At 35.9% G+C, this 26,930-nt stretch overlaps 5 protein-coding genes across 6 annotated transcripts; 3 read left to right on the top strand and 2 right to left on the bottom strand.

The window, feature by feature from the left end:
• The first annotated feature begins 1,575 nt into the window (after window positions 1-1,575).
• Window positions 1,576-5,709, top strand: LOC121767830 (putative disease resistance protein RGA3). 2 transcript variants are annotated; one of them, XR_006043214.1, is made up of 3 exons: window positions 1,576-2,699; window positions 2,928-5,147; window positions 5,403-5,709. XR_006043214.1 is itself a non-coding variant. In XM_042164153.1 (2 exons), exons 1-2 carry the CDS (start codon window positions 1,851-1,853, stop codon window positions 3,735-3,737), a joined length of 1,659 nt encoding a protein of 552 aa, XP_042020087.1. In that variant the 5' UTR covers window positions 1,576-1,850; the 3' UTR covers window positions 3,738-5,709. The 2 variants fall into 2 exon arrangements, 1 of the variants encoding a protein (XP_042020087.1); XM_042164153.1 differs by having other exon boundaries at window positions 2,928-5,709.
• A 1,954-nt stretch (window positions 5,710-7,663) lies between these two features.
• Window positions 7,664-10,578, top strand: LOC121767537 (DNA-directed RNA polymerase III subunit RPC7-like). Its single transcript, XM_042163822.1, has 9 exons — window positions 7,664-7,812; window positions 8,005-8,157; window positions 8,248-8,386; window positions 9,299-9,421; window positions 9,535-9,579; window positions 9,737-9,783; window positions 9,918-10,004; window positions 10,212-10,263; window positions 10,366-10,578. The coding sequence occupies exons 2-9, from the start codon at window positions 8,077-8,079 to the stop codon at window positions 10,380-10,382; spliced, it is 591 nt and encodes a 196-aa protein (XP_042019756.1). The 5' UTR covers window positions 7,664-7,812; window positions 8,005-8,076; the 3' UTR covers window positions 10,383-10,578.
• A 7,964-nt stretch (window positions 10,579-18,542) lies between these two features.
• Window positions 18,543-20,068, bottom strand: LOC121768650 (chaperone protein DnaJ-like). Its single transcript, XM_042165181.1, has 5 exons — window positions 19,764-20,068; window positions 19,532-19,619; window positions 19,364-19,440; window positions 19,228-19,275; window positions 18,543-18,940 (listed from the first exon to the last, which is right to left on the bottom strand). The coding sequence occupies exons 1-5, from the start codon at window positions 19,863-19,865 to the stop codon at window positions 18,695-18,697; spliced, it is 561 nt and encodes a 186-aa protein (XP_042021115.1). The 5' UTR covers window positions 19,866-20,068; the 3' UTR covers window positions 18,543-18,694.
• A 1,526-nt stretch (window positions 20,069-21,594) lies between these two features.
• On the top strand, window positions 21,595-23,007 carry LOC121768648. Its single transcript, XM_042165179.1, has one exon. It carries the CDS (start codon window positions 21,833-21,835, stop codon window positions 22,868-22,870), a length of 1,038 nt encoding a protein of 345 aa, XP_042021113.1. The 5' UTR covers window positions 21,595-21,832; the 3' UTR covers window positions 22,871-23,007.
• A 122-nt stretch (window positions 23,008-23,129) lies between these two features.
• On the bottom strand, window positions 23,130-26,490 carry LOC121768649. The gene is made up of 2 exons (XM_042165180.1): window positions 26,278-26,490; window positions 23,130-23,649 (listed from the first exon to the last, which is right to left on the bottom strand). The coding sequence occupies exons 1-2, from the start codon at window positions 26,398-26,400 to the stop codon at window positions 23,197-23,199; spliced, it is 576 nt and encodes a 191-aa protein (XP_042021114.1). The 5' UTR covers window positions 26,401-26,490; the 3' UTR covers window positions 23,130-23,196.
• Window positions 26,491-26,930: the final 440 nt, after the last annotated feature.

Below are 26,930 nucleotides of genomic sequence, written 5' to 3'. Positions count from 1 at the left end.
CACATACGTTAAACTTAAGAAAGCGCCAGCTTCAAAACTCAAAACATAAAATCTTTTCACATTTTCTTTATTTTCCTTATAATTTTATTTAATTACCTCTACTTCATTTATTACGTTGATAAGTTAATTATAATTAAAAAAATGCGCACCTCATCTCATTTCCAGTGAGCCACTCTTTTTGAGCGCATGATTTAAGGAAATGTTGTTTAGCAGTACTTGTTAAGTAAAGAGAGAATGGAGTATGGTAAAAAAAAAAGAGTAAAGAGAGAAAAACATATAATAGGAGGGAGTAGTACTCCAAGAAAGGCAATTATACTAATGAAGTTTAAGAGCATCATTAACCCCGGCCTGGATTCAGGCCCCAAGTCCCCTCCATGTCATCATTCCCCTAAATTTGAGTCCCAGGCCACAACTGCTTTAACCCTGCAGGCCCCAACCCGGGCCACAACTAATAAATTGCACTATTCACAAGTTCGACCTATTTTACGTGTAAAAATTGAAAACGTTGTACAATTATAACACGAGAAATTCATTTTTAATTCAAAAATAATAAATTATAAACTAAAAATTATAACACAAAGAAATATTAAAAAAAATGCAAAAAAATTAAAAATTAGAAAATTGATCTGTCGCCCCTCTCTCTCTCCCTCTTCCTCTCCCCCTGCCTCTTCTAAATGCAAAAGAAATCAGAAAATTGGGCTCCGTCGCCCCTCTCCCTCTCCCTCTCCCTCTCCCTCTCCCTCTTCTTCCTCTTCCTCCCTCTTCCAAATGCAAAAATTGCAGCTCCGTCACGGCACCTCTCCCTCCATCGCCGGGCCGGGCCGGACCCCGGGAGCGTCCCCAGGCCGCAACTGCGGCCCCGGGACCGGCCCAGGCCGCAACTCCTCCCCCTCCAACGCCAAGATCGCCCGGGACTCGCTTTTTGCAGCCCGGCCCCGAGCGTTAATGATGCTCTAAGTAAACGAGGCCGACAATGTTGAAAATATTGACGATGTCAAAATAATTTGAAATTTGAATGACGTTAGCGAAACAGACATAAAAAAATTTATTAATGTAGCGTGAGGTGTGATGGCTTTTGGCGATAAGACATAAATTTTTTTTTGTTTATTTTGAGCTTTTTTATAGTTTTAATTTATATATTTATAAGTTTTTAGAATTTGCTATCTACTTATAAATAGTGGATTTTATTCTTTTGCCTTCAATTTCGATAGTACTCTCTTCGTCTTGCTTACGCTTTTTTAGGAATAAAATTTAAGAAATTAATATTTAAAGAATTAAATGGAAAAAATAGTAAAATAAGAGAGAAAAAAATAAAGAAGTAAATAAGAAAATAAAATAAATGAGAAAATAAAGTAAGAGAAACGGAAATATAATATTACTCCCTTCAACCACTGTAATCGAGATTTTTTTTATAATATCCCATCTAAAATGAGTGATTTGACTTGTGTATGGTGGAATAAAAAGAGTATTTATTATTTTTGTTTTTTTCTTTTATCTTGATTTGCATTAGTACTACTATTATTTCATATACAGAAAAATTTCAAAGTCAGTTAGCTGTTAGCTAAGGAGAGATGGCATATGCAGCTGTGATTTCTCTGAAGCAAACGATACATCGCCTTCTTAACTCTTCTCACACTCCCATTTCCTCTTTGAGTCGAGAAATCCTTGAATTTGCATCCATAGAGATCACATCCTTGCAAGAATTTCTCAACGAATTCTACCAAAGCAACTGCAAGAGATGGAACGCTTTGGATGCCAAAATCACAGAAGCCGTACAAAAAGCGGAAGACGCCCTCGAATCCAATCACCTTCTCTCTCCACCCGAAGAGATATATTCCTTTGTCGAAACCATGACGCAAATAAAGAACGACTTCACCCAAAATCACCCGCCACTAGACGAAGATGAAGAAGAAGAAGATGATGATGATGATGATGATGCAGCCGTTTCAACATATAACGATCTCGGCTCTGAAATGATAGGATTATCCAATGAGTTAGCGGAAATGAAAGAAGGCCTGCTCAAACCACTGAGGCCCTACGATTTCGGGGTTTACTCCCACGTCGGAAAGAGAGGCTCTCTCAGAAGCATCACCGCAAAAGCCCTTTTCGACGATATATTCGTCGCAAAAGAAGAGCCCTTCGACTGCGGGGCGTGGGTGACCGTAGGCAGAAACTATCAAATCACTGAAATTCTCACAAATATCATCGCCCAAGTAGATGATCAAGCACGAGTTGATAATCATGATATGGAGAAATTGAGGAAGGATTTGTATGCGAGGTTGAAGGGTCGGAGATACATGATTGTGTTGGATGATGTAGACGACGTTGAGGTTTGGGATGAGTTGAAAAACTCATTTCCAGAGCAACACAATGGGAGCCTAATCGTGCTGACCACGGGGCACATCGAAGTTACCCAATTTGCAAAAAGTTTTTATATTCACGAAATGCCGATGCTATTTGGTGACTTCTTTTGGGATTTTCTTCGAATGTTGATGTTTACGTACGGGAAGGAGATCGATCCAGAAATGGAAAAAGCTGGGAAGAAGATTGCTGAGAATTGTAGAGGAAGTCGAAATGCGCTTGCTAGAATTATCCTCTTCCTCTACAAAGTCGACATGACTCCAGATCAGGAAAGCTGGAACAAGCTAGCTGCGGATGAACAACACTCCATATTCGTCGTCCATGATGAAGTCTCCGAGGTACCATCGCCAACCTATTTTCGCTGTCTGTCTCACAACTTTTAAGTAAATACATATACAAGTTGATTGATCGATTTCAATATTAATTTGAACATCTTTCTCTGTATATACCTTAATGCTGTTTTATGTGCAAAAACACAGGGTTAAAAATAACACCAGAATATATCCTTAATCTGAAGATGTAGCCAAAGAGTAATGAGCCTTGCATTTTATCTTTTTTTCCTGCAGGTTTGTAAACTCAGAGAAGACATATATGAGCTTACAGACGAAAAGAAATTTATGATCACATCTCCACTTGAGCTTTCTGCGGCTCTTAAACTAATCAAGGAGTATCTTTTTCCCCGAAAATACTTTCCAAAATTAAAAATCATGTTCATCTGTGGAATGGCAGGTATTGGAAAGACTACTCTTGTTAAGAATCTTTTCGAAGATTCCTCAGTTTCGAATCACTATGACCACCAGGTGTGGGTGGCTCTCGGCCCAAGATATAAGCCAGAGGAAATCTTGATCGATATTCTAGCTCAAATATATCCTCGCATCGATAGAGAACGTGTCAAAAATGATGCAAACTTAGCTGCAGATTTGTGTATGGTAATGGAAATATCATACAAGAGATGCTTCATTGTGTTAGATGATATGTGGAAGCCAGAGCCATTATACCACTTAAAAACTCTATTTCCAAACATTAGAGTTAATATCATTGTGACAACCCGGCTACCTGTGCTAGGTCCGTCATTTGGGCCAGATGATAGGTATTACACAGTGCGCTTACTCAATAAACAAGAAAGTTGGGATTTTTTTTGTCACAAGTTGTTTGTTGGTGTGCCATGTCCTCCTCGGCTAGAGGAAGTTGGCAAGAAAATTTCTAACAAATGTGAAGGTCTTCCTCTCTTGATCCTCACAGTTGCCAATCTCTTGTCAAAAGCTGAGAAAACGCTAGAGTATTGGAGAATGGTAGCAGAGGAAAGAAATTCAGTGTTCAAGGATGCATATGATCATATGCATAACGTGTTAGTTCCCAGCTACCACAACATCTGAAAGCGTGTTTTCTCTATATGGGCGTTTTCTCACTGAATGATGAGGTTCCAGTGTCGAAGCTCATTGATTTGTGGGTTGCAGATGGATTTCTTGAGCCAGATGCTTCTCAGACTGTAGAGGATTATGCTCTTAAATGTTTGAAGGAGATTGTTAATCGAAGTCTAGTTATGGTCCAACGGAGGGACTCTGATCCCAAATCCAGTAAGACATGTAGACTTCATTCTGTGTTTTGGCATATGTGTAGCCGTGAAGCTGAGAAGAGCATGATTTTCAATGCTTAAACTGTACACGGATTAAAGGAGGAGCAAAGGAGAGTGTGCATTCGTAATAACATTTTGTTAGGCATCAAACATGAGCATGACTCAATGTTATACACACGTTCTCTTTTATGCACTGGCCAATACCATCAGTATCCAGTACCAATACCTTTTAGGTCGAGGCTGCTGAGGATAGTAGATGCTATGTCAATCCGTTTATACGAGTTCCCAATCGAAGCAGTGGAACTCATACATCTAAAGTATCTTGCCCTCACTTGTGATGGGAGGCTTCCTACTTCTATATCCAAACTCCGCAGCCTGGAGAAGTTGCTTGTGAAAAGGCATTTGAGCACCAAATCTGTTGAAGATTCTTCGATTCTGCCCATGGAAATCTGGGGTATGAAAGAACTGAGGTATCTTCGAGTTGAAGGATGCAACCTACCTAGACCTAGTAGTGATGAGGTTTTAGCCAACCTCTCTACACTATTAGATGTGAACATTGATAGTTGCACTAAGGAGGTTCTAAGAGGTGTTCCAAATATAAAGAGGTTAGGAGTCCGGATCCAGCTTGAGCCGGGAGATGATAGAAAGTCCTTCCATCACTTGAATAACATATCCAGTCTTGGCAAACTGGAATCACTTACTTGTGTGGTTGTGAATCCTGACCTAAGTCAGGATACTGTCACTCCACCTCCATGTTTCCATTGTCTCTTAAGAAGTTGAGTTTGAGTGGGCTAGGATATCCATGGAGTTACATGGACATAATTGGCAGACTACCAAATCTTGAAGTGCTCAAATTACGATGCTCTATGCCTTTCAAGGACCAGTATGGGAAACAGATTATGCCAGTTTCGGCCAGCTTAAGCTTCTCTCACTCGAAGATACTGATCTAGTGTTATGGCGAACAAGAAACCCCAGCTTCTTTTCTCTTAACTCTCTTAGAATTAAAATTGCTATAACCTAGAAGAGTTCCCTACTTACTTGACTTGCAGTGTTCGAATGCTTCAAGTAGTTGACTGCAGCCCTTCAGCTGTGACATGGGCAGAAAAAATGAAACAAAATGATTGGGAGAATAGAATAGAAACGCTAACAATTGATGTCCATTCTTCATGGGATGATGAGAATCTCAACTCATGACTGCTTGCTTAAAAAGGTTAGTCTCTTCAATTCAATATTCTATTTTCAGTAGTATCATAGACAGTTCGTATTATAGGAGTATGTTTTTTTTGATAACGATATGTATATATTTCTTATGTTTTCCTACACATGCCCGCCCCCTACTTGATTTATTATATTCTTTTGAAGATGTTGATCCAAGAAATTCACTTTCCCCAGATTCCTATAGCTCTTATTACTAACTATCCTCTGTTAAATAGATTGAAGTAGATGAGTGTAACTCTCTTGTTAGGAATTTGGCAGAGGAAATGAAAACAGGAACATGCCTGGCAGCTTACAAGAAACAAGGCATTTGCAAGACTCACTTGAAAGGGTGATCACAAATGCATAGTGCGATGGAGAGCTGACGATCCATGCTTCCCTTGTGTCAACCGTGTGGATCCATCCGTGCATATGTGATCACCGTCCCTGGAGTTTCAACAACTCCCCTTGCGCACTTCCACTCGGGCTGTTGGAAAAAACAAATTTGTAGATGTGAATGGAATATGCATCAGGAAAAGTATCATGTAAACGGTTATTTGAATTGAATAGCTGTGACAAAGCCTAATTGCAGCCTAAACACGTCTTAAACAATAGTAGTAATATTTTTATTAAATTTAGTACTGGCGAGTATTTTATATACATATGCTTTCTTCGTCCCACAAGAATATGCACTCTTTCTTTTTTTAGTACGTCCCATAAGAATATGCACTTTTCAATTTTAAAAACTCTTTTATCTTTAATGAGATGAGACCTATTCCCCACTAACAATACTTTAATTACTTTTTCTCTATGCCTCTCTCTTAAGTAGTACTCCCTCCGTCCCACAATAATTGTCACTCTTATTATGTGCATAGATTTTAAGAAATGTAAAGAAAAGCTGGTTGGAAAAGTTAGTGAAATGTGTGACTCACTTTTTTATATTGGTTTTATAATAAAATGTGAATGAAGTGAGTTAGTGGAATGTGAGACCTACTTACCATTTATGGTAAAAATGAAGTGTGATAATTATTGTGGGACATATCGAAATGGAAAAAAGTGACAATTATTGTGGAACGGATGGAGTATTTCTTTATAATAATTTTTTATTTATATTAATATATTTTGTATTCCCTATGTCCCATAATAGATGTTACACTTTCCTTTTTAGTGCACAAAAGATATCACGTTTCCAATTTTGGAAAAAGTTCTCTCTCACATAAATATAAAAAATTATATTTTCTCTCTTTATTTAACATACAAAACAAAACCTTCTAAAATCCTGTGCCGTCCCACAAGTGTGACATCTTTTGTGGGACAGAGAAAGTATTTTGCAATAATACTCCATGGAATAGGTGTAATTAACAAAAACCATGTGTTATTCAATGTATTAAAACATATATACTCTTATAAAAGTAGCAACATCATACGAAAAAATACTACTATTATTTTATATGTAAGAAATAATATTCAACATGTCAATAACCATTAATTATATTGGTAAAAAAAATTATAAGTCAATTTGATTTTAAAATACAATAATTTCTAGATGATAAATTGTAATAAAGTGTAAAAGATGAAATTGTTGTGATAAAAAAACAACCAGTTTAATCATGGTAAATGGGATTACATTGAATCAATTAATTACTAGTAGTACTAGTTTTTAGTAGTTAGTGATAAAAAAATGAGTAAACTACAAGTCCCTGGACTATGGTGTATCTCGCTTATAGTCCCTCGATTTTAAAAATATCGCCAGATATCCTTGAACTAAGGGTTTATTTCGAAATTGGTCATTTTGGCTATTTTTGTTCCGAAAATACCCTTTTGAGCATTTGGGTAATTTCATCTTTTCATATTTTAATAGTTTCAATATGATATTATTTCAATGATGTACTAAATCTGATATTATTTTAAAATTATCTTCTTCTTTCCTTTGTCATCCTTCACTTTATTTTTTTATTTCAATATTAGATTTAATTTTATAAAATTAAATTTAAAATTTAGATTTTTAAATATCAATAAATTATTTTAATTAAAATTATTAATTTATGTTTTCTTTCTCGTCTCATGGCTATGTATATAGAAACAAAACTATCCAACCATCTCACACAAAACTCTTTTATAATAAATACATAAATTAATAATTTTAATTAAAAACAATTAATTGGTATTCAAAAATCCAAATTTTAAATTTAATTTTATAAAATTAAATATAATATTGAAATAAAAAATAAAGTGACGGATGACAAATGAAAGAAGAGGATTATTTTGAAATAATATCAGATTTAGTACATCATTGAAATAATATCATATTGAAACAGTTAGAATATGAAAAGACGAAATTGCCCAAATGCTCAAAAGGACATTTTTGGATAAAAAATAACCACAAGGACCAATTTTGAAATAAATCCTTAGTACATGGATGTCTGACGATATTTTTAAAATTCAGAGACTATGAGCGAGATAAACTCATAATCCAGTGATCATTTTTATAGTTCATGAACAAAAAAATTGAGGACATGCGGTACTGTGATTTTAAAACAGCGGAGGTCCGCCTCCATTATCCAAAATCTTTTCACTTCCACTTCTCTAATTATTTACAACTACAAAATCTCTTCACTTTCCTATATAACCCTGATTTAACCAATAAATAATTCGACATATCAGTTCATTCAACGCGGCAGGTATGCACTTCTCTCTATGCTCTTCACTATGCGTTGCGTTAAATTGAACAGATATTGCGTTAGGAAACTGAATCTGCATAAATGTATGGAAAACTGAATCTGTACAGAAACTGCATAGATCAGTTGCTTCGGATCAAATTTGCATAATAAGTATTTGATGCGATTTTTTTTCCAAAAAACTCGTTAATGTAGAAAATCAGAATCGTACTTCGATAATTAGGCGCCCACTTTTACAATAACCAGACTCCGCCGACCTGAAAATACATGTCATTCAGAGGAAGAGGCGGCGGCCGCGGCCGTGCAGGGCCGCCCAGAGCCAAGCAAATGCCTTTCGATATTTTTTCGGTAACGCCACATATCCTACAATTTTTTTATAAATGCAGTTTAGTTATCTGGCGTAGTTTTGATTCGGAGGCGAATTTAATTGATTGATAGGAAATTCCGATAGGCGTTGTGAAGTATTCTGTGGAAGAAGTTAAGAAGTATTCTCAGTTTGTGTCCTGGTCGCAGAATCTGCAGACCTTCTTCGAGACATCTCCTTACCATTACCAAGATAGAAGGCTAACCCTACCGAGTACGTTTCCCCCCTTTTAATTTCCGATCATTTTTGCCATTTTACTCTGTGCTGATTGACATGATCCAATTTCAAATTAGGGGAGATTACTTTGAAAGACAGGTGTAGTTGGGATGTGAATTTGTTTTCATGCCAATTTTTCTAATGTGATTTACATGACTAATGCTTATTAATCCTGTATTAGGACCCCTGATTTAAGTATCTATTTGTTTAAGCTGTAGCAAAAGATAGTATAATCAATTCCATGGAGACTTAATGTATAGTGTAACTGTGTCCTTAGAAATTACAGGCAAAAATAGGATAAAAATTTCATCTGTTTTGACTGAGTTTCCTACTGTTTGGATGATATAATCATTTGAGTGGATTCTAGCTCCAAGAAACTATGCGTATGAAATTTTAAGGAATGAAACTTTTCAAACTAAAGGAAAAGGATATATTCTATTACTTGCTTGATGAAATGCCTCAAAGGCCAAGTATTTATAGAAGATGATAACACATGCATGAGACCACTATGCAACTAACAACAAGGGGAACGTGCGTGATGGAGAACTATGCCACTAACTGAAGAGGGGAAATGTGCATGAACTATGCCGCTAACTAAAGAGAGAAATGTGATTAATAAAACTACTTTGAAGATGGGCAAATTAGTCAACAGAAAATACGATGCTCGTATCATTGGATGTGTTGTTGCAGATATAGTGTATGATGTTGTAGGCTTGATGAAGAAAAGCGTGCTGTAAAATTGAAAATGACGAATGGCAAAACAATATCTCATCTGAATATGTCGTCCTGCTTTGTTGTTAATGAACTTGCAATGCCGTCAAATTGCTACTAATAATTGTGTCTTGAGTTTTTATTCCATTCAGTTGCTTGCATTCAGTTGGTCTGATATATCTCTATGAATTATTGCAGAAATGCAAAAAGTAGACATAGAGAGGTACTCGGATAAGAAATTGCAGGCAACAACTGTTAAGCAACCACTCCATCACTTAATAATGATGGACAGAGATCATATGCCTGGAGAACTGGTCAGAGGTTGATGTTCTGTTTGTATATTAAACAAACTGTCGTAGTTTGTAGCATCAATTTTCAGTTTGCCTGTGAATTTTCTTGGTCTCATGTATCTCATATATTCTTTCACATAACAGGTGGACCGCACACTGTCAAGAGAGTCAAGTGGGACAATGAAATAGGTAACAAGTTCGCAAGATTTAATATCCTTATTTGTTGGTGGTCATCGTAATCATGGATGTCACATCAATATGTCCTGTTTGTGAGCACTTTTTCCTTTTGAATTTTATTTTGAAAATGTGCTTCTGATTGAATGAAAATTTGAAACGATTATAACAGACTTGAGCAAACTTGATCAGTTTGAGAAGCTTGAGGAAAAGAATAAGGTAAATTTTACATATCTCAACTGAAATTCATTTTAGCGTTTACTTCATCTGAGTTACTCGAAGCAATGTCTTACTTTTTGTGCTTTTACTATGTCATTTTGATCTTCTTTTGTCTATGGAATATGTGCTTTTAGGATGCAGAAGAAAACGAAGAGGAGGAAGTAGAAGAGGAGGGAAATGAAGAAGATGGAGAAATAAGTGATGATGGTGATTATGGGCAGGTATAACTGATGACCTCGTGCATCTCACTCAACTTGCATAATTTTCACCAGAGTATATTTTTTTGCTATATTCAACATCTGACAATCTTGTGAATGCTTGTTTTTCAAATTATTCACTCATTTAAGCTTCCGTTGATTTGTTTGAGATATATTCCTCCGAATGAGAATTATATGAACTGTAGCTAATACTACGTCTGCAATTTATAGAATCAAGATTTTGATGACGATGAAGATGATTATAACATGGCTAAGGAGAATGGTATGCTTGAACTTGATCACGCCTTCTGCTTTTCAACTTATGGTCGTTCGTCCAGATTTATGTTTCCTTTGATCCCCACTTATGAATTTCTGATGTTTGCAGATGAGGATATATATTGAGGGGAATGGATAGGTGACGAAATTGTTCAACAACTTGGCTACATGTGGTAGATTTTTCCCATAGCAACATAAGCTCTAATTTAGACGGTGTTATAGAATATGTAGTCTTTTGTTCTAATGATAAACTATTTACATATCTTTTTCAATACTAACATATAGGGTTAATAGCTAAATAAAATCCACAAACTATGGTTAATGGCTTGTGTTTGGTCTAGATGTTTTATAATTTTTGCAATAATAGATGCACTTTTTCAGCGACCGAAAAAAATGGTATGGCTTGGTTTTGTTGTACTAGTACCTTGGTTCGTATTCTGTGTTGTTAAAAAAAATCTGTTATGATTGCAAGCAAATGATATACAGATTAACAGAAACACGAACGTATATATACATTATAAAATACTGCATTAATATTAAGCAATTCGACAACTTAGGCGTCATTAATTTCATAGTTGAAACTTATTAATTTTCTTGGTAAAGCACTAAAGCCACATATATTCATTCAATAAATATTAGAATCGGTAGGTGAACGTCCAATACAATTTCCCACTAAAATGAGACAGAAATCGAGTTGCAAGAGGTGCATTTGCAGCGTGGAAGGGGCGGTGGGGGCGGAGGTGGTGGCGGAGCCGCGGCGCCTATTGCACGCTGGAAGGGAGCCGCGATTTTTTCATTTTTTTAAATTTTTTTAATTTATTTTGTGATAATGTGGCGGAAGAGTATTTGTAGTTGTGCCTTAGCGGAATCGTGGATGTTCCACTCTATTGTGGACACTCTAAGCACATGAACTTTGTGTTATCATAGCATAGAACAAGGGAAAGTATGTCAGGGATGTGATCAATTGCTAACTAATTATCAATCCAAAATTAAGACTAAATCTCAACCATTAGATTAGAAGATCTAGTGGTTGATATAATGCCAAGTGGATTATATTTTAAATTTAAATAATTATTAAATAAAATTAAGGGTATTAATGTCAATTTTCTCTTATTAAAATTATCCCAAAACTTTAAATTTACGTAACTCTTTCGATTTAAATTATGTTTTCACAAAAAATATTTCAAATTAATATAATTTTATAAGGATTTTAACAAGATCTCAATTGCATATGTTCCGATGACGTTCGGATGATAAAATTTAATAATTTTTATTTTCATTTTTGTATATGTTGATAAGTTTATCAACTAATACATTAAAAAATTTCAATATAATACATGTAAAATCTCAATAAAACTGTGTTGATATTTTCGTGTACTTGTGTTGAAATACTTATGTCATTGTATTGATTGTAATCCACTATGTTGATATAAAAAAAGCAAGAAAATTATGATATGATAACAGAATAACGATCTTACCCTTTATTGATATTTTGTCTACTATTTATTGAAATGCGTAAGGTTTAATCTCATTCACTATTTTAAAATCTAAAAGTCTAAATTTGGTCTTAATTTTGCATTATGATGCTATAAGCAATTTAAAAGTGTAAATTTGATCTTAGTTTTGCATTATGATGCTATAAGCAATATTAGAGGACCCACGTACGTATATAAATCCATTGATTCATTGTGCTATTTTAATACTAATATTTATATATCTCAATTATTTGACATGTACTATAGCCAATAAATATCTCTAGGTGAGATGATAATGTGTAACGTCTTCATAGCCCAGACATGTCTTTTTAGAAAAAAAAATTGTTATTTACTTTAATGCCCTTTAACTCATAGATCGAATAGTGCATTTTTGGAAATTCTTTTTGCAATGCTAATCTTGAATTTTCGCTTTGGTCATCCAAGCACCAAGAAACGACTCAAATTAACGTATTCATGATTGCGACTTTGTACTAACCAAAAAACAAAGTGTAAAATTTACTTCTAAATCCTAATTATTACTACTAGATTTTTTCCCCCTCAAGAAAAATAGTAGTATTGCATATACTAGAGTCTAGAAGGCACCCCGCTGAATGCTGGTGAATGTAAATTGATGAATGTAAGAAGCAAATAAGTTTAATTTCTCCTTGATGTGTACAGATAGTAATTATTGTACAATTATTCTTATTATTTTGAGCTATATTCTAAATATTGCAATAACTCAATTGTGAATTACTACTTGTATTGGAAAGAAGTACAGTTGTTATTACAATTTACATCTTAAGTTGAAAATTACAAGGAATGAAAATGGTAAACTAGTGTAACCCATGGGCTCAAGCACGGGGCATCGAGGCTCCACCGAGGCACCGGGCAAGCGTTCACGCTTGTCACCATATAGCCCGTCACCATGTAAACACATTATCACTAGTATGCATCCATGTAACAACTTAGACATGATATACATGTGATTTACCAAATTTGTTTAACCAAGGTGAGATAACATTAAATACATAATGTTTATAGTTTATACACATCCTCCCACAATTCCACATTCAAGTGGCCATCTTGAAATAGGGAGTATTATTGGATTCGAACATTCATACATAAATCAATAATACGTCATTTAATTTCTCCACACTTAAATTTTGGTCACAAGAAAATCAAATAATATCCTAGCTTTAATTTCTCATTTAATACGATTTCCCAACAAAATGCGTATAACAATTTTGGTTGTTTTCAATAGCTAGGTCATCGGGTATTGACACTATATAACAAGACATTTACAATTCGTGTGATTTGAAATGTTGATTTATCTCCGAACAAATTATAATTATACTTACTACATATTCTAAAACACTTGTACATTTTTTTAACACCATGTCAACTTTAATTTTCTGCGGTGGGGGTAAATCACCCAAATAGTAATAAAATTTTGTACCAAACGTGTTGCAAACTAGTAAATGACAAAATTTTAATAATGGCATTATATGTAGTTAATTAATCCCTTTTAACCAAAGCACTCATTATTTCCTGAAAATCGGTGGAAGACAACCTTCAACTATACATATGTTACTATTATAAAATAATTAGGTTTGTTTTTGTGGCGATTTAATTACCATTGAATGGTAACAACCTCCATAACAAAAACTAACCAATATAGAAAATTACATCACCAGCCCACCAAACCCCACCCACAGTTCAATACTTAATCAATTTAGAATAAGGAATAAAGTATCAAAGTTAGATAAATTGAACAAACCTTCTTCAAACACATGTTCCTCCACACCTCAATACGCGTAACGGCGTTAGCATCTTTTTCATCATAAGGAGCACACAATTTGTTGAAGCATTTTTTTTAATGTTACTTTTTCAGCTATAATATCTAATTAATTATAATCATAACATGGTTCTAGAAATTTCGGTTCGTCGCATCCTTGGAAATTTTGTAGATGATTTTACTTGAATTATACGTCTCTTCCTTATCGTACCATTATATATACATGTAAACATCAGAGACACAACATTCATGATTTATACTATATGTTATTTTTATTTTCCAATGACGCAATAATTCCTGCTAAGTTTTAATTAAAATTTTAACATAGATTGTTTTTTTTTTGGTTTGATATACTTGATCGTTATTAAAATATGATTGTATGGATCTCTACATATAAATGGTTATATTTTTTTTTATTAGAAATCAAGAATGCAAGGTTCATGAATGAAATATTCTAGTAGTATATTTTATATATAAGTCTATATCCTTGATTCATGGATGCATCGTGTAATTTTCAATGCTATAAAATGAGAGAATTTTAATTTGTGGGAAAATATCATCAAGACTTATAATGGCTGTCTAAATTGGACATGAAGAAATGAGTTAATGAGGTGTATAAAGACGTTTGATTTATTCCTTTGATGACACGCTCCTTTTTAAAGACTTCATAGCAACGTAGTTCGAATTGAATAAGTCAATACCCTAGCAACTATTTGCTACATAATATTATTAGGAGAAATAAATTAAAGATCATAAAAAAATATTCATAGCATTGATATATATATGAAAAAATGCACACTAATAAAGACACCTAAACCATACTAATGGTGTAATGGTGGGCCCAAAAAGTCCATAAAAACAGAGTTTTAATTTAATTTGTTTTATTAGAGACAAATGGAACTAGAAACACAAGGTAGTGGATAATGCGTAACATCCATGAACAACGGATTTATTCGTAAAAATTTGAATTAAGCACTAAATTAAGACTACTCCATGTTATATATTTAATTCAGAAATCTATATTTAATGTTAGGCTATAGGCAGAGATTATATCCATTTTACAATTAAACAAGCACGAACGTAGTAAAATAAAAAGAAATCATGAGGCGTAAACAAAAAGAAATCGATAACCATCATTATTCAATAGCAACGAAATAAGAGAAATTCATAAGCAAGTATCGAATAATCGAAACATTGATGATCTGATCACCGAATTTTACCGAAAATTTCCTAGGAATTTATCTTTACCTCCTAAGAAAAATAAAATCTTTTTCCACGGCCGTAAATCTTCACCAGATGGCTAGCAGCCCTAAACCGGCGCTGATCAAGAATGGAATCAAACCGGAGGAAAAGCTCCGAACCGAACCGGAGTAGTACGGGTCGACCGGGTACAAGTTTCCGGGCGGACCGTTTATGTATATGTAAGGCGGGTTCTGGCCGCCGCCGCTGGGAGGCGGCGGGCAGTAGTTGCTCGGCGGCGGCATCTTCTTCGGCGGAGGGGGCGGAGATGGAGGCGGCAGCGCTGGCGGTGGAGGAGACGGCGGAGGGTTGCAAGGGTTGTTGCAAGGGCATCCACCGCACTTATTCTCTTCTTGGGATTTGACAAAAGTTGAGATTATGGCAAGAAAAATGGTGAATTGCAAGATTTTGAGGCTAGCCATCATGGTTTGAGTGATCAAGAATTTTGATTTTTGTGTATGTTTGTAGAAGAATGGTGTTGGAAAGGGTCTTGTTGAAGTTTGTTTAGGTGCATGGAAGCATTGGGAAAAGGGGGAGGGGAAGTTTTGGAGAAATAATAGGGGGAATTTAGTAGGGATATGGAAGTTATGGTTATGGCTTCAATTATAATTTTTCTATGTATTGAGGGGTTTGGCTTAATCTATAAGGCAAACTCACTATTTGCATGTGGATGGTCCACTTTATAGGCCCCACTAATTAGGCCTTAGATTTATAGTTTGTGTACTTTTTTAGTGTTTATTCTATTACTAATTAAGTATAGTCTCTAACTGGATTTATGTAATTCCAATAATTGTACACCTTTTCTTATAATACAATTGCTTTCTCACTATTCATGAGAAAATAAATTAAAGAAGATACCATATCTGTAAATCAATTAGTAGTTGTTGGTAGCGCCACTTATAAGAATAAAAAAAGTTGTAATTTCTAACAATGCATGCAATAAATTGTCCACTACTACACTAATGTTTAAAGTTAGTGTGAGTTTAATATTTGAATAGTAATTGTATTATTGAGAATTTTGATGTATATAAGTCAAGGGGGCCATGTTAGGCATGACTTTCCCTCGGCCACAATCAAGGTTGCATGCATCACTAGAGGACTATATATCTATTATTGGGGCATCATCTGAAAGCAATTTTTAAGGGAATCATGCAAAGAAGATTGACGAATTCAATACTGTTTTTAGTAAACAAATTTAGACAACTCATCTTTTTTTTCCGAAGAGATTTCGACAACTCATCTTAGTTGTAAGCTTTTCTTAAGAAGACACCGATTTTCTTAAAATTATTAAAATAAAGAGTAAATTAATTATTTATTTAATTGGACTAGTCTAAGTCACTTATAAGTCAATTATGCAATTCGTCGGTAGTCCGAAGATTTATATAATGACGAGCAACTATATTAGTATAAAATAGATTATATAGTTCAATAGTTGTAGACTTGTAATATTACAATTTGGTAATTTCTTAAGAAAAACTTAAGTCAATTAAGACTGTAAGAGCGTGGTCACATGGAAGCAAATATTTATTAATTCATATAACCATGGACGGCACCTCCAATATTAATGTCGCCATCAATTCTAAGTTAACGTTACTTTAATTAGATGGAGAAAATGTAGCTATAATTATAAATTTTCTTTTCATTGGTGGAAGGAATTAAGTCAATTGATTTTTAGATATATAAAATCAGTGCTTTTCACAGCGTCTCCTTTCATGGGACCAAAAACAAGAGAAAAGATAAATTTCTGAATACAAATTTTCTTTGTCAACTCTTCTAGTAATACATGAATCTTCTTTAGTGGAATTTGCAGCCTCTACGAATCTTCTTTAGCTTGTCTGGTGGAATTTTTAAGAGTGTTTGGTATAGTGGAGTTCGAATTGTGTTGGAAGTGTATTTGAAGTTAGGTAATTCTAAGTCATTCGAATTATTTTGTTTGGTAAGATTAAGTAATTGATCTGAATATTAAAATTAATTAGAATTACCTAACTTCAAATATAATTCCAGGAGAACTATTTCAATAAAGAAAACGACCGAACGATTTTGGGAAGGACAAATTAGATTAAGACAAATGATGTAATACGATCTCTCTATCTCTCAACATAAAACCAAAATTTGAAAGAAAAAAACATGAATTAATTAAAAAAAAACCGATTCCACGTACAAAAACATATACTACTAAACTTAGTAATCCTTAAACCCCTTTCACCAAATGAAAACCCATATCGACCGTATATATACAACGAAATCCAAAAAAAGATAGATTGAATATTAATTCATGCACGAAACAAAACAAAACAAAACAATTGATGATGTTAATTACCTAAGGTTGATTATAAAGACAAACCAACACTATTGAATCAATAAGGGATCAACAAAAAAATTAAACTCGATCTTGATCTTGATACTGCATAATATATAATTCCACTAAAGAATATCACGATTAGCACTATCAACATTTTGGTATATGAGTAGGTGATAGGATCACCAGTGACAATATCACAATGTGCAATTAATTTCATATTCAATTTCACATAATCAAAATTATAAATCAATCAAAATAGTCACTTAAAAATTGAATCTCAGTAAAATCTGTAAGACTAAATTTCAACTCTCAACAATATCAAATGACACATTAGTAATGACACCTCAATCATATCAAATGACACATTAGTAATGATACTTATATGAGTCGGTGTATATTAATTTTGACTTGTAGGTCATCATCTTGTCACTAATTTTTAGGCAAACTTTTGTTGAACTTTGAGCTCGCTTAAGGAGAACAGAGAATTTACTCTTGAGTCATAAAAAAATATACATGTCTTTTTTAATCTGACATCTTCATTAGTATTCGGATTCGAGTAAAAAGAGAGAAAACTAAAATAATGTACATAACACTTGTATATATACAAGTCTAATACAATTCGCGAGAAAATTGAATAGGTGAAATTATGAATATATGTATTTTGATCATCTACTATCAAAACACATACATCTAGACAATTTCAACAAATCGATTTTCTTGCCAAACCTATTAGACTTGAACCTATCCAACTCATATCAATCTAACATGAATTATTTGTTACGGACTCAATTCCCACATCGGTTGTGAGAACAAATGATGTGGGTATATAGACTAAAGGGACTCTATCTCCTAACAGGCTAGTCTTTTGTGATGAGTTCTCCTGTTTGGTCTGTACCAATTGGCTCTCTCATTGAGAGCCCAAACGGCTCGGAGTGGTGGCCGGGCAACAAACTCGCCATGGCCAACGAGTGCGTTTGGGACCGCTCGGAGTGGTGGCCGGGCAAAGAATCGGAGTTGTGACCCACGGAGTTGTGGCCGGGCAAAGAATCTGCCGGGTCATATAGACTAAATGGTCTCTGGGTATATAGACTAAATGAGTTCTCTCTCCTAACATGAGTTCTCCTTAGATGAGATGAGTTCTCCTGTTTAGTCTGTATCATTATTCTACAGATACAACTGTAACAACTAATTGGATCTTTAAGTAGAAACATGTCTCCTGTTTAGTCTGTATCATTATTCTACGGATACAACTGTAACAACTAATTGGATCTTTAAGTAGAAACATGTCTTCACAAGATAAGGTTTTTTATCCTTACTTCGATCTTCATTATTCTACGGATACAACTATAACAACTAATTGGATCTTTAAGTTGAAACATGTCTTCACAAGATAAGGTTTTTTATCCTTACTTCGATCTTCATCTTCGGTAATACACTCAATAATTCATCACTACCATTGAATTTGACACGCCAAGTTATCCATGCACAAACTCTTGCATACCAGAAGTAGATCTCCTTGTTACATATACAAAAACTGATGTCCAAATCCAAGTCCTCTCTAATCCTATACCACAATGTCTAAACACTGAGCTAATACACAACAAAACTGAATCCCTTTATGATCTCTTCATATGCACATGTGTGTTCCAAAACTGGTGAATTGTGGATTCCCCTGCTGCTGCTGCTGCATCGTGCTTGCTTCCCACCAACTGCTCGGCACATTTCCGGATGCATATAGATTCGGCTGCCCACAAAGCCACTGCGAATCATACGCGTCTTGTTGATGCACCAAGTCATCCCAATTGGGTATGTGAAAATCTTGTGCCATCTCCCAAAACATGCTCTGTACTTCACCAATGCTGTAACTCTTTTCCTGTTTCCCACAGTTGATCACAAAGTTAGAAACACATCCTAGCCACCTCCACACTATTACAAACAGATGCAAATTAAACACTATACTACTAGCCACAAGCCACAAGCCACAATTAGAATTTGGTTGGGCCTAGATCACACTCGTACAAATATCTACTCACTTGTGCATCAAGTTTGTTCAAGCCTATTATAGAAATTAACCATTTTCTTGAAAACATAAGCTAGAGTTGATCCCAAATTAAAGAACTCCCAAAACAAAGATTAAAACAATGCAAATGAGATCCTCACCTCTTTCCTGATGAGAGACACCATCTCACCGACAAAATCAGCAAATCCCTACCAACAAAACACACAAAATCAGAATACAAAAGTGTTGAGAACATCTTATACTAATTAGTTCTATCACAAAAAACACAACACCTACCTCGACCTCATCTTCATCGTCTTCACAGCTATACAGCCCTGCGTCATACAACATCCTCTTACTCCTATCTGACAACACTGTTCCATCAAATAAATTTCTAATTAGTTTCCAAAAAACAAGGATGAAACAAACACAACCAGACAAAATTGACAGGGCATTATACAATACCTGAATAAGCCTCCTGAATTTGCTGGAATTTCTGCTTGGCCTCACCAAGAAGAGAAGGGGTTCTGCTCCATTTATCCGGATGCCATTGCTGAATCATCAAAACACAAAAAGATTCAGCATTTTCAACATCCCAAAACAATTTGATTAAAACTTCGATTTTGCAGTTAGAAATCTCTAATTTCGAGAAAAGATTCAGTCTTTATGCAAGATAATGATTTTGCAACAAACATACCATAGCGAGTTTACGATAAGCGCGTCGAATTTCTTCGTCGGAAGCGTCCGTAGCGACGCCGAGAACGCTGTAATACAGCGACGACCCTCCACCGCAGTCCATCAACCAAATCTCGGGATATAAAAGATGAAAACTGCAAGATTCTTGAAGCGGTTATTGTTCAAAATGAAGAGGCGTGGTGGCTGGAAAGCGTTGGGGGCACAGTATATACAGAACGAGGAGATGATTCCTAATGGCGGTTTATGAATGAAAAAAAATGGAGTTTGAGGAAAGATGAAAAAATATCTAGGCGAGGTATCGACTTCTCGAACATTCTAGCACTTTATTTTTTCTTCCATTACGTGGAAATATCATCTTCCAATTATATATTTTTTCGCCATGTGTTTCGTACACCGAGCAACGCCTTTTTTTTTACGGAAGAATGAACATGAATTTTTTATTTATTCCGTGATAACTCGGATAAACTTCTAGTATTAGGGCATCATTACCCCGTCCCGGATTCGGATCCCAAGTCCCCTCTACGTCATCATTTCCCTAAATTTGAGTCCGGGCCCACAATTGCTCTAACCCGGCAGGCCACAACCCGGATCGCAACTAATAAATGACATTATTCACAACTACAACTTATTTTACTCGTAAACTAGAATACGTTGAGCAATTATAACATGAGAAATTCATTTTTAATACAAAAATAATAAATTATAAACTAAAAATTATAAAAAAAATTAAAAAATTAAAAAAAAGTGCAAAAAAAATGCATATAGGATTTCGCCCCTCTCCCTCTCCATCTTCTTCCTCTTTCTCCTTCTTCTTCCTCTGCCCCTCCCTCTTCTTCCTCTTCCAAAAATCTGCAAATCCGTGAACAGTAGCGACCCGGCCTATTCAAACCGGAAGCTCCATCGCCCGCCAGGCCGGGCCGCCGGACCGTCACCGAGCCGCAAATGCTGCCCCGGGACCGGCCTGGGCCATGACTCCACCTCCTCCAACGCTTGGGACGGGCCGGGACTCACGATTTGCGGCCCGGCCCAGCGCGTTAACGATGCTCTTAGTACTACACAAATTGATCATTATATAGAAAATTGAAGTGCAAATTGTGTTCAACTCTAGGATCTTAATAAAAAAAAGTCAGATTTCACAAGTGTATTTAGTGAAGGTGTAATATTTGTCGTCGACCGGTGGCTGACGGACATTCTGTTAAAAATAAACACACTAAATTATAGTAGTAAATTATAAACTAAAATAAATAATTAGACAAATAAAAAAGTAAATACTACTACTAGTGAAACAAGACAGAAAGTTATAGAAGCCTAAAGAAAAGTCAGATTTCATAAGTGTAATATTCGAAGCTCGATATTTATAAGCTTTTCTTGCTCGTGTACTAATCAAACTAAAGAATTTATGATCGCGTGCTTGTCATTAACTGATTAATGTGTTTTCAAGGGAATGTAACTAAGAGCATCCATTACGCTGTCCCCTCACCGTCCCTTAAACTACTATTTGAGGGTCCCACTGTACTTTATTCGCGCGACGGACCCGTCTCTCCAGACGGGTCGCGGGACGCCAGCGCAACGCGGAGTGGATGCTCTAATCTTACTTGGAAACAGAAAATCATGGATCTTAGCATGTATTTATAAATAAAATATACTAGTAAATGTTTTTGGCAATGATGTATATTAAAAAAATTAATGCATATTATATGATTCATTTGATTTTATAAAAATTGAAATAAATACATAGCTGTATCACTTTATGGTTGATCTCTAGTGAAATATACACCACATATAGGTTGCACAATTGGACCACCATCAAATACACATGGACCTTCGGCCTGATAGCATGGAAACCATAGAAATTGATACGGATGTTTCTGCAACTTATTCTGTTTCAGCAATTTTTGATCAAGTGTAATTGGATGTTTTTTCAAGCATTAAATAAAAGAAATAATGATATTAGTGGAAATTGGAATCCAAATTTTAATATTTAATATTCCAAAGTTAATCTTAATCTCCTGATTCAGATGAAAAACCCTAACGAGTAACCACAACCCCTCTCTCTGCACAATCCTAAACATGCTCAATCAATACCTAGTAATCCTCCTCCTACTATTCCTCACCGCCCCAATCCACTGCCGGAGGCCCCACGTCATCAATTTCCGATGGCCGAACCTCTATCCGGAATCCTTCGCCTGGGATCCCAAATCTGACCACTTCGTCGTCGGCTCCCTCCGCCACCGCCGGATCATCTCCGTCTCCGACGCCGGCGTCGCCTCATCCCTCCTCTCCGACGATTCACTCCCCCACGACTCCTTCTTCGCCGGCATCTCGCTCGATCCCCGCCACCACCGCCTCCTCGCCGTCGTCCGCCGCGTTTCCCCTCCCTTCTCCGCCCTAGCCAGCTACGACCTCCGCACCTCCCGCCAGCTCTTCCTCGCCCCGCTCGACGACCTCCTCCCCTCCGCTGTCGCCGCCAACGACGTCGCCGCCGACTACTCCGGCAACGCCTACGTCACCGATTCGGCGAACAACGTCATCTTCAAAGTCACCGAGCAAGGAGAGGCGTCGATACTCTCCACATCCAAACTATTCAAACCCGAAGCCGTGGACGGCGGACTCAACGGCGTCGTTTACAGCACTAAAGGCTATCTGTTGGTGACTCAGTCAAACACGGGGAAGCTGTTCAAAGTCTTCACCGACGACGGTTCGGCGAGGCGCGTGATTCTGAACAAGCACCTGACGGCGGCCGACGGCATCGCCGTTAGGAGAGACGGCGTCGTTTTGGTCGTGTCGAAGCATAAGCTGTATTTTATCAAGAGCGACGACAGCTGGAGCCAGGGAGCGGTGTTTGACGAAACTGCCCTCGAGGAGGAGAAGCACGCCAGCGCTGTGACGGTCGGGGCGGATAGTAGGGTATACGTGTTATATGGGAATGTTGACGAGGGCATGATGGGGAAAGACGAGTTTAGCATAGTGGAAGTGGAATCCGAAGCGGAGGGTAAAGAGGAGAATGTGTGGATTTTCGTATTGGTTGGTTTGGGATTTGCTTATTTCTTGTTTTGGAGATTCCAAATGCGCCAGCTTGTGCACAATATGGACAAGAAACATGCTTGATTTTTTTTCTTCTCTTTCTTTAATTTTGATCGACTAATAGTTGATTTTGTTTTTATACAAAGAATTAGCTAAGTTAAATGTGTTTTCTTGATGGTCTTGCATTTTTATCAGTGGAAAGATACATGCATTTATGATCAGTTCTCACTCCAAATAACTATAGTTACCTAAGTACTATATGTACAATTTTGTTCTATTGCTGTTATATTGATATTTATGCTCAATTTTTTAGAAGCAGCAGCAGCAGCAGCAGCAGAATGTCTTTATTAATGAAATTGGCAATCCATTGGTTAACCAAAATGTCAACATACAGATAGTGCAGAATTAGGTCACGGGAGAGTGGTTTCAATAGGTTTATCATTTATGATACCTGGAAGTGCTGGAATCATTGGCCCTTCATGTTTGGACTCTTGAGATGTGCTTGGCTGCTCTGTTTCATCTTTTATCTCTGCCTTGGTTCCATTGCCTCTGTGTTGTACCTTTGGTTTCGGCTTTGCTTCTTTTGTGCCGCTTTGTACCTTAGGCTTGCCTCCTGCTTCATCTTTTTGTTTCTTTTCTTCACCTTCATCTTTTGGCTTTGACAGACCAGCCTTTCGCCTCAACTCTTCAAATTTCTCCCTAATCTTCTGCCTCATTGTCGCCTTTCTAGTGCTCGCTTCAGCAGATGCTGGCAACACAATAGATAGAAGACCTACAGACGCAGCAGCTGTCAACTGCATCATTTCTCGCCTAGATGTAGCTGATAGGCTTTCCTGCAAGACTAATTTTTCCTTTCCTTTCACCTACAAGCAAAGCGACCAATATAGATAAATAAGATAAAACAACAGAGTCGAACAATCATATTGATAGTAAGAGAGACATTCATAAGTATTTTAACCAACTTAGCCCAATTATTTTGGTTTTACTTAATTCAGTAATTCATCCACTCAACTCAGCCATGTCTACCATGCAATGGAGGAGAATAGTTTGTATTGGCTCACACTCAATTTATTCAACGACCACCTTACATGATTCAGCCTTAACATGACATCGGATATGAACATGACATGGTCAGAAGTAATCAGCCCAACTACATCAAAGAGATAAAATATAAATGCTGAGGTCGTGAGACTGGAGGAGATCCACAACACTAAACTTCTTGAGTTGAGTAGTAGTTCTAAGTTACTCCCTCCATCCCCCAAATTTTGTCACAGTTTGATCGGACACGAGTTTTAAGAAATGTAATGAAAAGTGGGTGGAAAAGGTTGGTAGGATGTGGGTCCACTTTTAAAGTATTAGTTTTATAATAAAATATAAGTGAGAATAAGTTAGTGGAATGTGGGGTCTACTACAAAAAATGGTAAAAAAGTGAAATGTGACAAATTTTGTGGGACCGACGGAAATGAAAAAATGTGACAAAATTTCAGGGACGGAGGGAGTACAATTTAGAAGTTGACCTATACTTTTAGTGGCAATGGCAAAGATACACGCAGACTGGAAAGTGGATAACATGTACAGACCAGAAGCATGAGCACACATTACTTTTTTTTTATGACTAGTTCCGTTTTCTCATAAGAACAAAGACTCGAGAGCCAGTAACGTACATACCATGATAAATTTTCAGTTAGAAAGAACTCTGGCAAAAACAATTGTCTAGTTACTATTGGATGGCAAACAACTTGCACTCTGGTGTAGTAATCAATTCTTATAGAATGACTCCAAAACTCACGGTAGTGCTTTTATTTAGACGGTAGTGTTTGAATACAGGGGAAATATAGATTGACAGTAAGTGAAATCTAGAAGGGCTTATCATTGAACAAAGAACCATTATCCAACTGGTTTACAATTTTATTTATGTGAAGCTAAGTAGTAATGAGCCAAGAAACATCGATCAAATCTTCAGATTTTGTAGCAAATGTAACTGTTTTACTAATAAGGGATAATTACTTGTAACACAATTCCATATATAACTTCCATATACTCCATTGCAACAATCGCTTAAAGAACATAGAACACTAGAAATGCATTTTCAGTCAAATAATTACTCAATCATGAAAGATGGTAAATTGTTGTTATAAACCATACAATTTGTTAAATATCTTCAGAATAAATATTGTAAATGTGAACAATATCTGAACTGTGATCAGCAAGTCGATTTCCATTATTGTCTACTCTTTCTTGTAAAGTACATGATGCATCCATAAATTATACAGACTAGGAAGTCACTCCAATATGCTTCACATTCTCCCACTAGGCACTATTATAGAAGGAGAATAAAGCATTTCTGACACCGGTAATTGGAGATAGAAGGTTGGAAGTCTTCAACATAATCCTTAAGGAATAGTTACCACAGCAAAAATCTAAGACATAACACCGTTATTGTGGCCGGACTCAGACGCATTCTTTAGATGATGTGATCTCATTGTGAAACATTACAACATACATATAATTGTGTAAAGACTAGCAGGTCAAGAGTTGTAATTACTCAATTAGAAAACACATCAGTTTATGGTATTGGTGAAATGTCATGCCAGTGAAGAAGATGTTCAAAGTATGGATGGACTTGGAGAGCTTTAAAAGAGAAGATACAATAGTTGTGGGTAAGGCAAGTTGTGTCGAGGCTTTCAAATAATCCTAAGTATTACCGTGAAGTTAAGGTATCATGTGAAGCCTTTACAATAATACCATTTTTAAAAAATTGTTGAAATCCAAGATGGTTGCAGTCTTTGTATATGGTCGAGAACTAAAGATAGAAACATACAAGAAAATGCAAGAGCATCAGCCAGTACATTTTGAGTTACTTAGATGTTGTGGATTTATTTTGTTGTAAGGAAGGTTAGTCAATAAGCCTCCCCTTCACATTTAAGACAAAAACTCAAGTCATTCCAGTAGAGATAAACTTTCATGCTCAACACAACATTTCCTCTTGTTGCCCACAAAAACTCAAGTTTTTCTGTTCATTATCTAAGTCAACATATTTTGTAAAACTGCTAATTCCAAAACTTAAACCACACAGTCGAACCTAGGTTCACGACTTCGTGTGCACAGTCTCTTTACCACTCTCTCTAATTCGGAAACCATAACATACAATTTCCACAGAGACCTTTCAAACTCCAAATGTGAAGAATAGCAGAGTTAGTTCAATCGAATAACGATATGAGCTGAAGACTGAAGACCAATAGATCCAGTATGTCTAGTAGTATAACAATATAAAGTCGTTTGATTGTAACAAGCTAATTCATGGCTTTAAAACCACATTCGCACACTACCGCACAAAACATAGGCACAGAACACTGAACACACAAGCATAAATACGCACAAATTAGATGAAGTGATCATGATCCTTAATAAATATAACTTATAATTAGAAATAAAAAAATGTAACTGAGCAAGGAAAATAGGATAGTGGAGCTAGGAGTAGAAAATAGAACCGGAAGAGAAGGTTGAGCTTGTCTATTCATCATTGTGACTTCAGACACTTTAGATAGCGAATCATTTGCCCCGGCGACCAGATGGATCCGGCAGGAAACTGGTTTGAAGGTGGATAACGACATTTTCCGGCGTAATCAACGGCTCCGACGGTAAGTAGGTAAACGCAATTAAAGAGGCGGTTCGCTCTGTTTACTATACTGTACCTTCTTCCGGTCTGCTTATTCCTTCCCATAAAAATCCTAGTACTACTATATTTTTTATTTTTATTGTCTCAAAAAAATATCAATATTTTTATTTTTAAAAAGCTGTTCCAATTCATTATTTATATACATCAAATTATATTATACCACTAAAGCTTACCATTACAATTCATTAAATATAAAAAATAATAATATAAGTCTCATTATCCATTGACACTTTTTTAACTAACATTCTCATTTTTCTCTCTTATTTTACTAATTAAATATATTTTCATGTAATTTTCACATATTTTTAATTAGCTAAAGAGTATTTTTTTGGGAGCCTTGTGATAAAGTCCTAGACTGGCACATAGTTTAACTTTATAAATAAAGTGAGTAAAAAAATAATGAAACATAAATCACACTTTCTTTTATGTCAGTATATAGTATTTCTATGCCAGCTATGAAATGTC

Source organism: Salvia splendens, chromosome 15, assembly GCF_004379255.2.
Source record: "Salvia splendens isolate huo1 chromosome 15, SspV2, whole genome shotgun sequence".
NCBI lineage: Eukaryota > Viridiplantae > Streptophyta > Magnoliopsida > Lamiales > Lamiaceae > Salvia > Salvia splendens.
The sequence above is the reverse complement of the archived record's forward strand: the minus strand, read 5'-3'. Positions and strand labels throughout refer to the sequence as shown.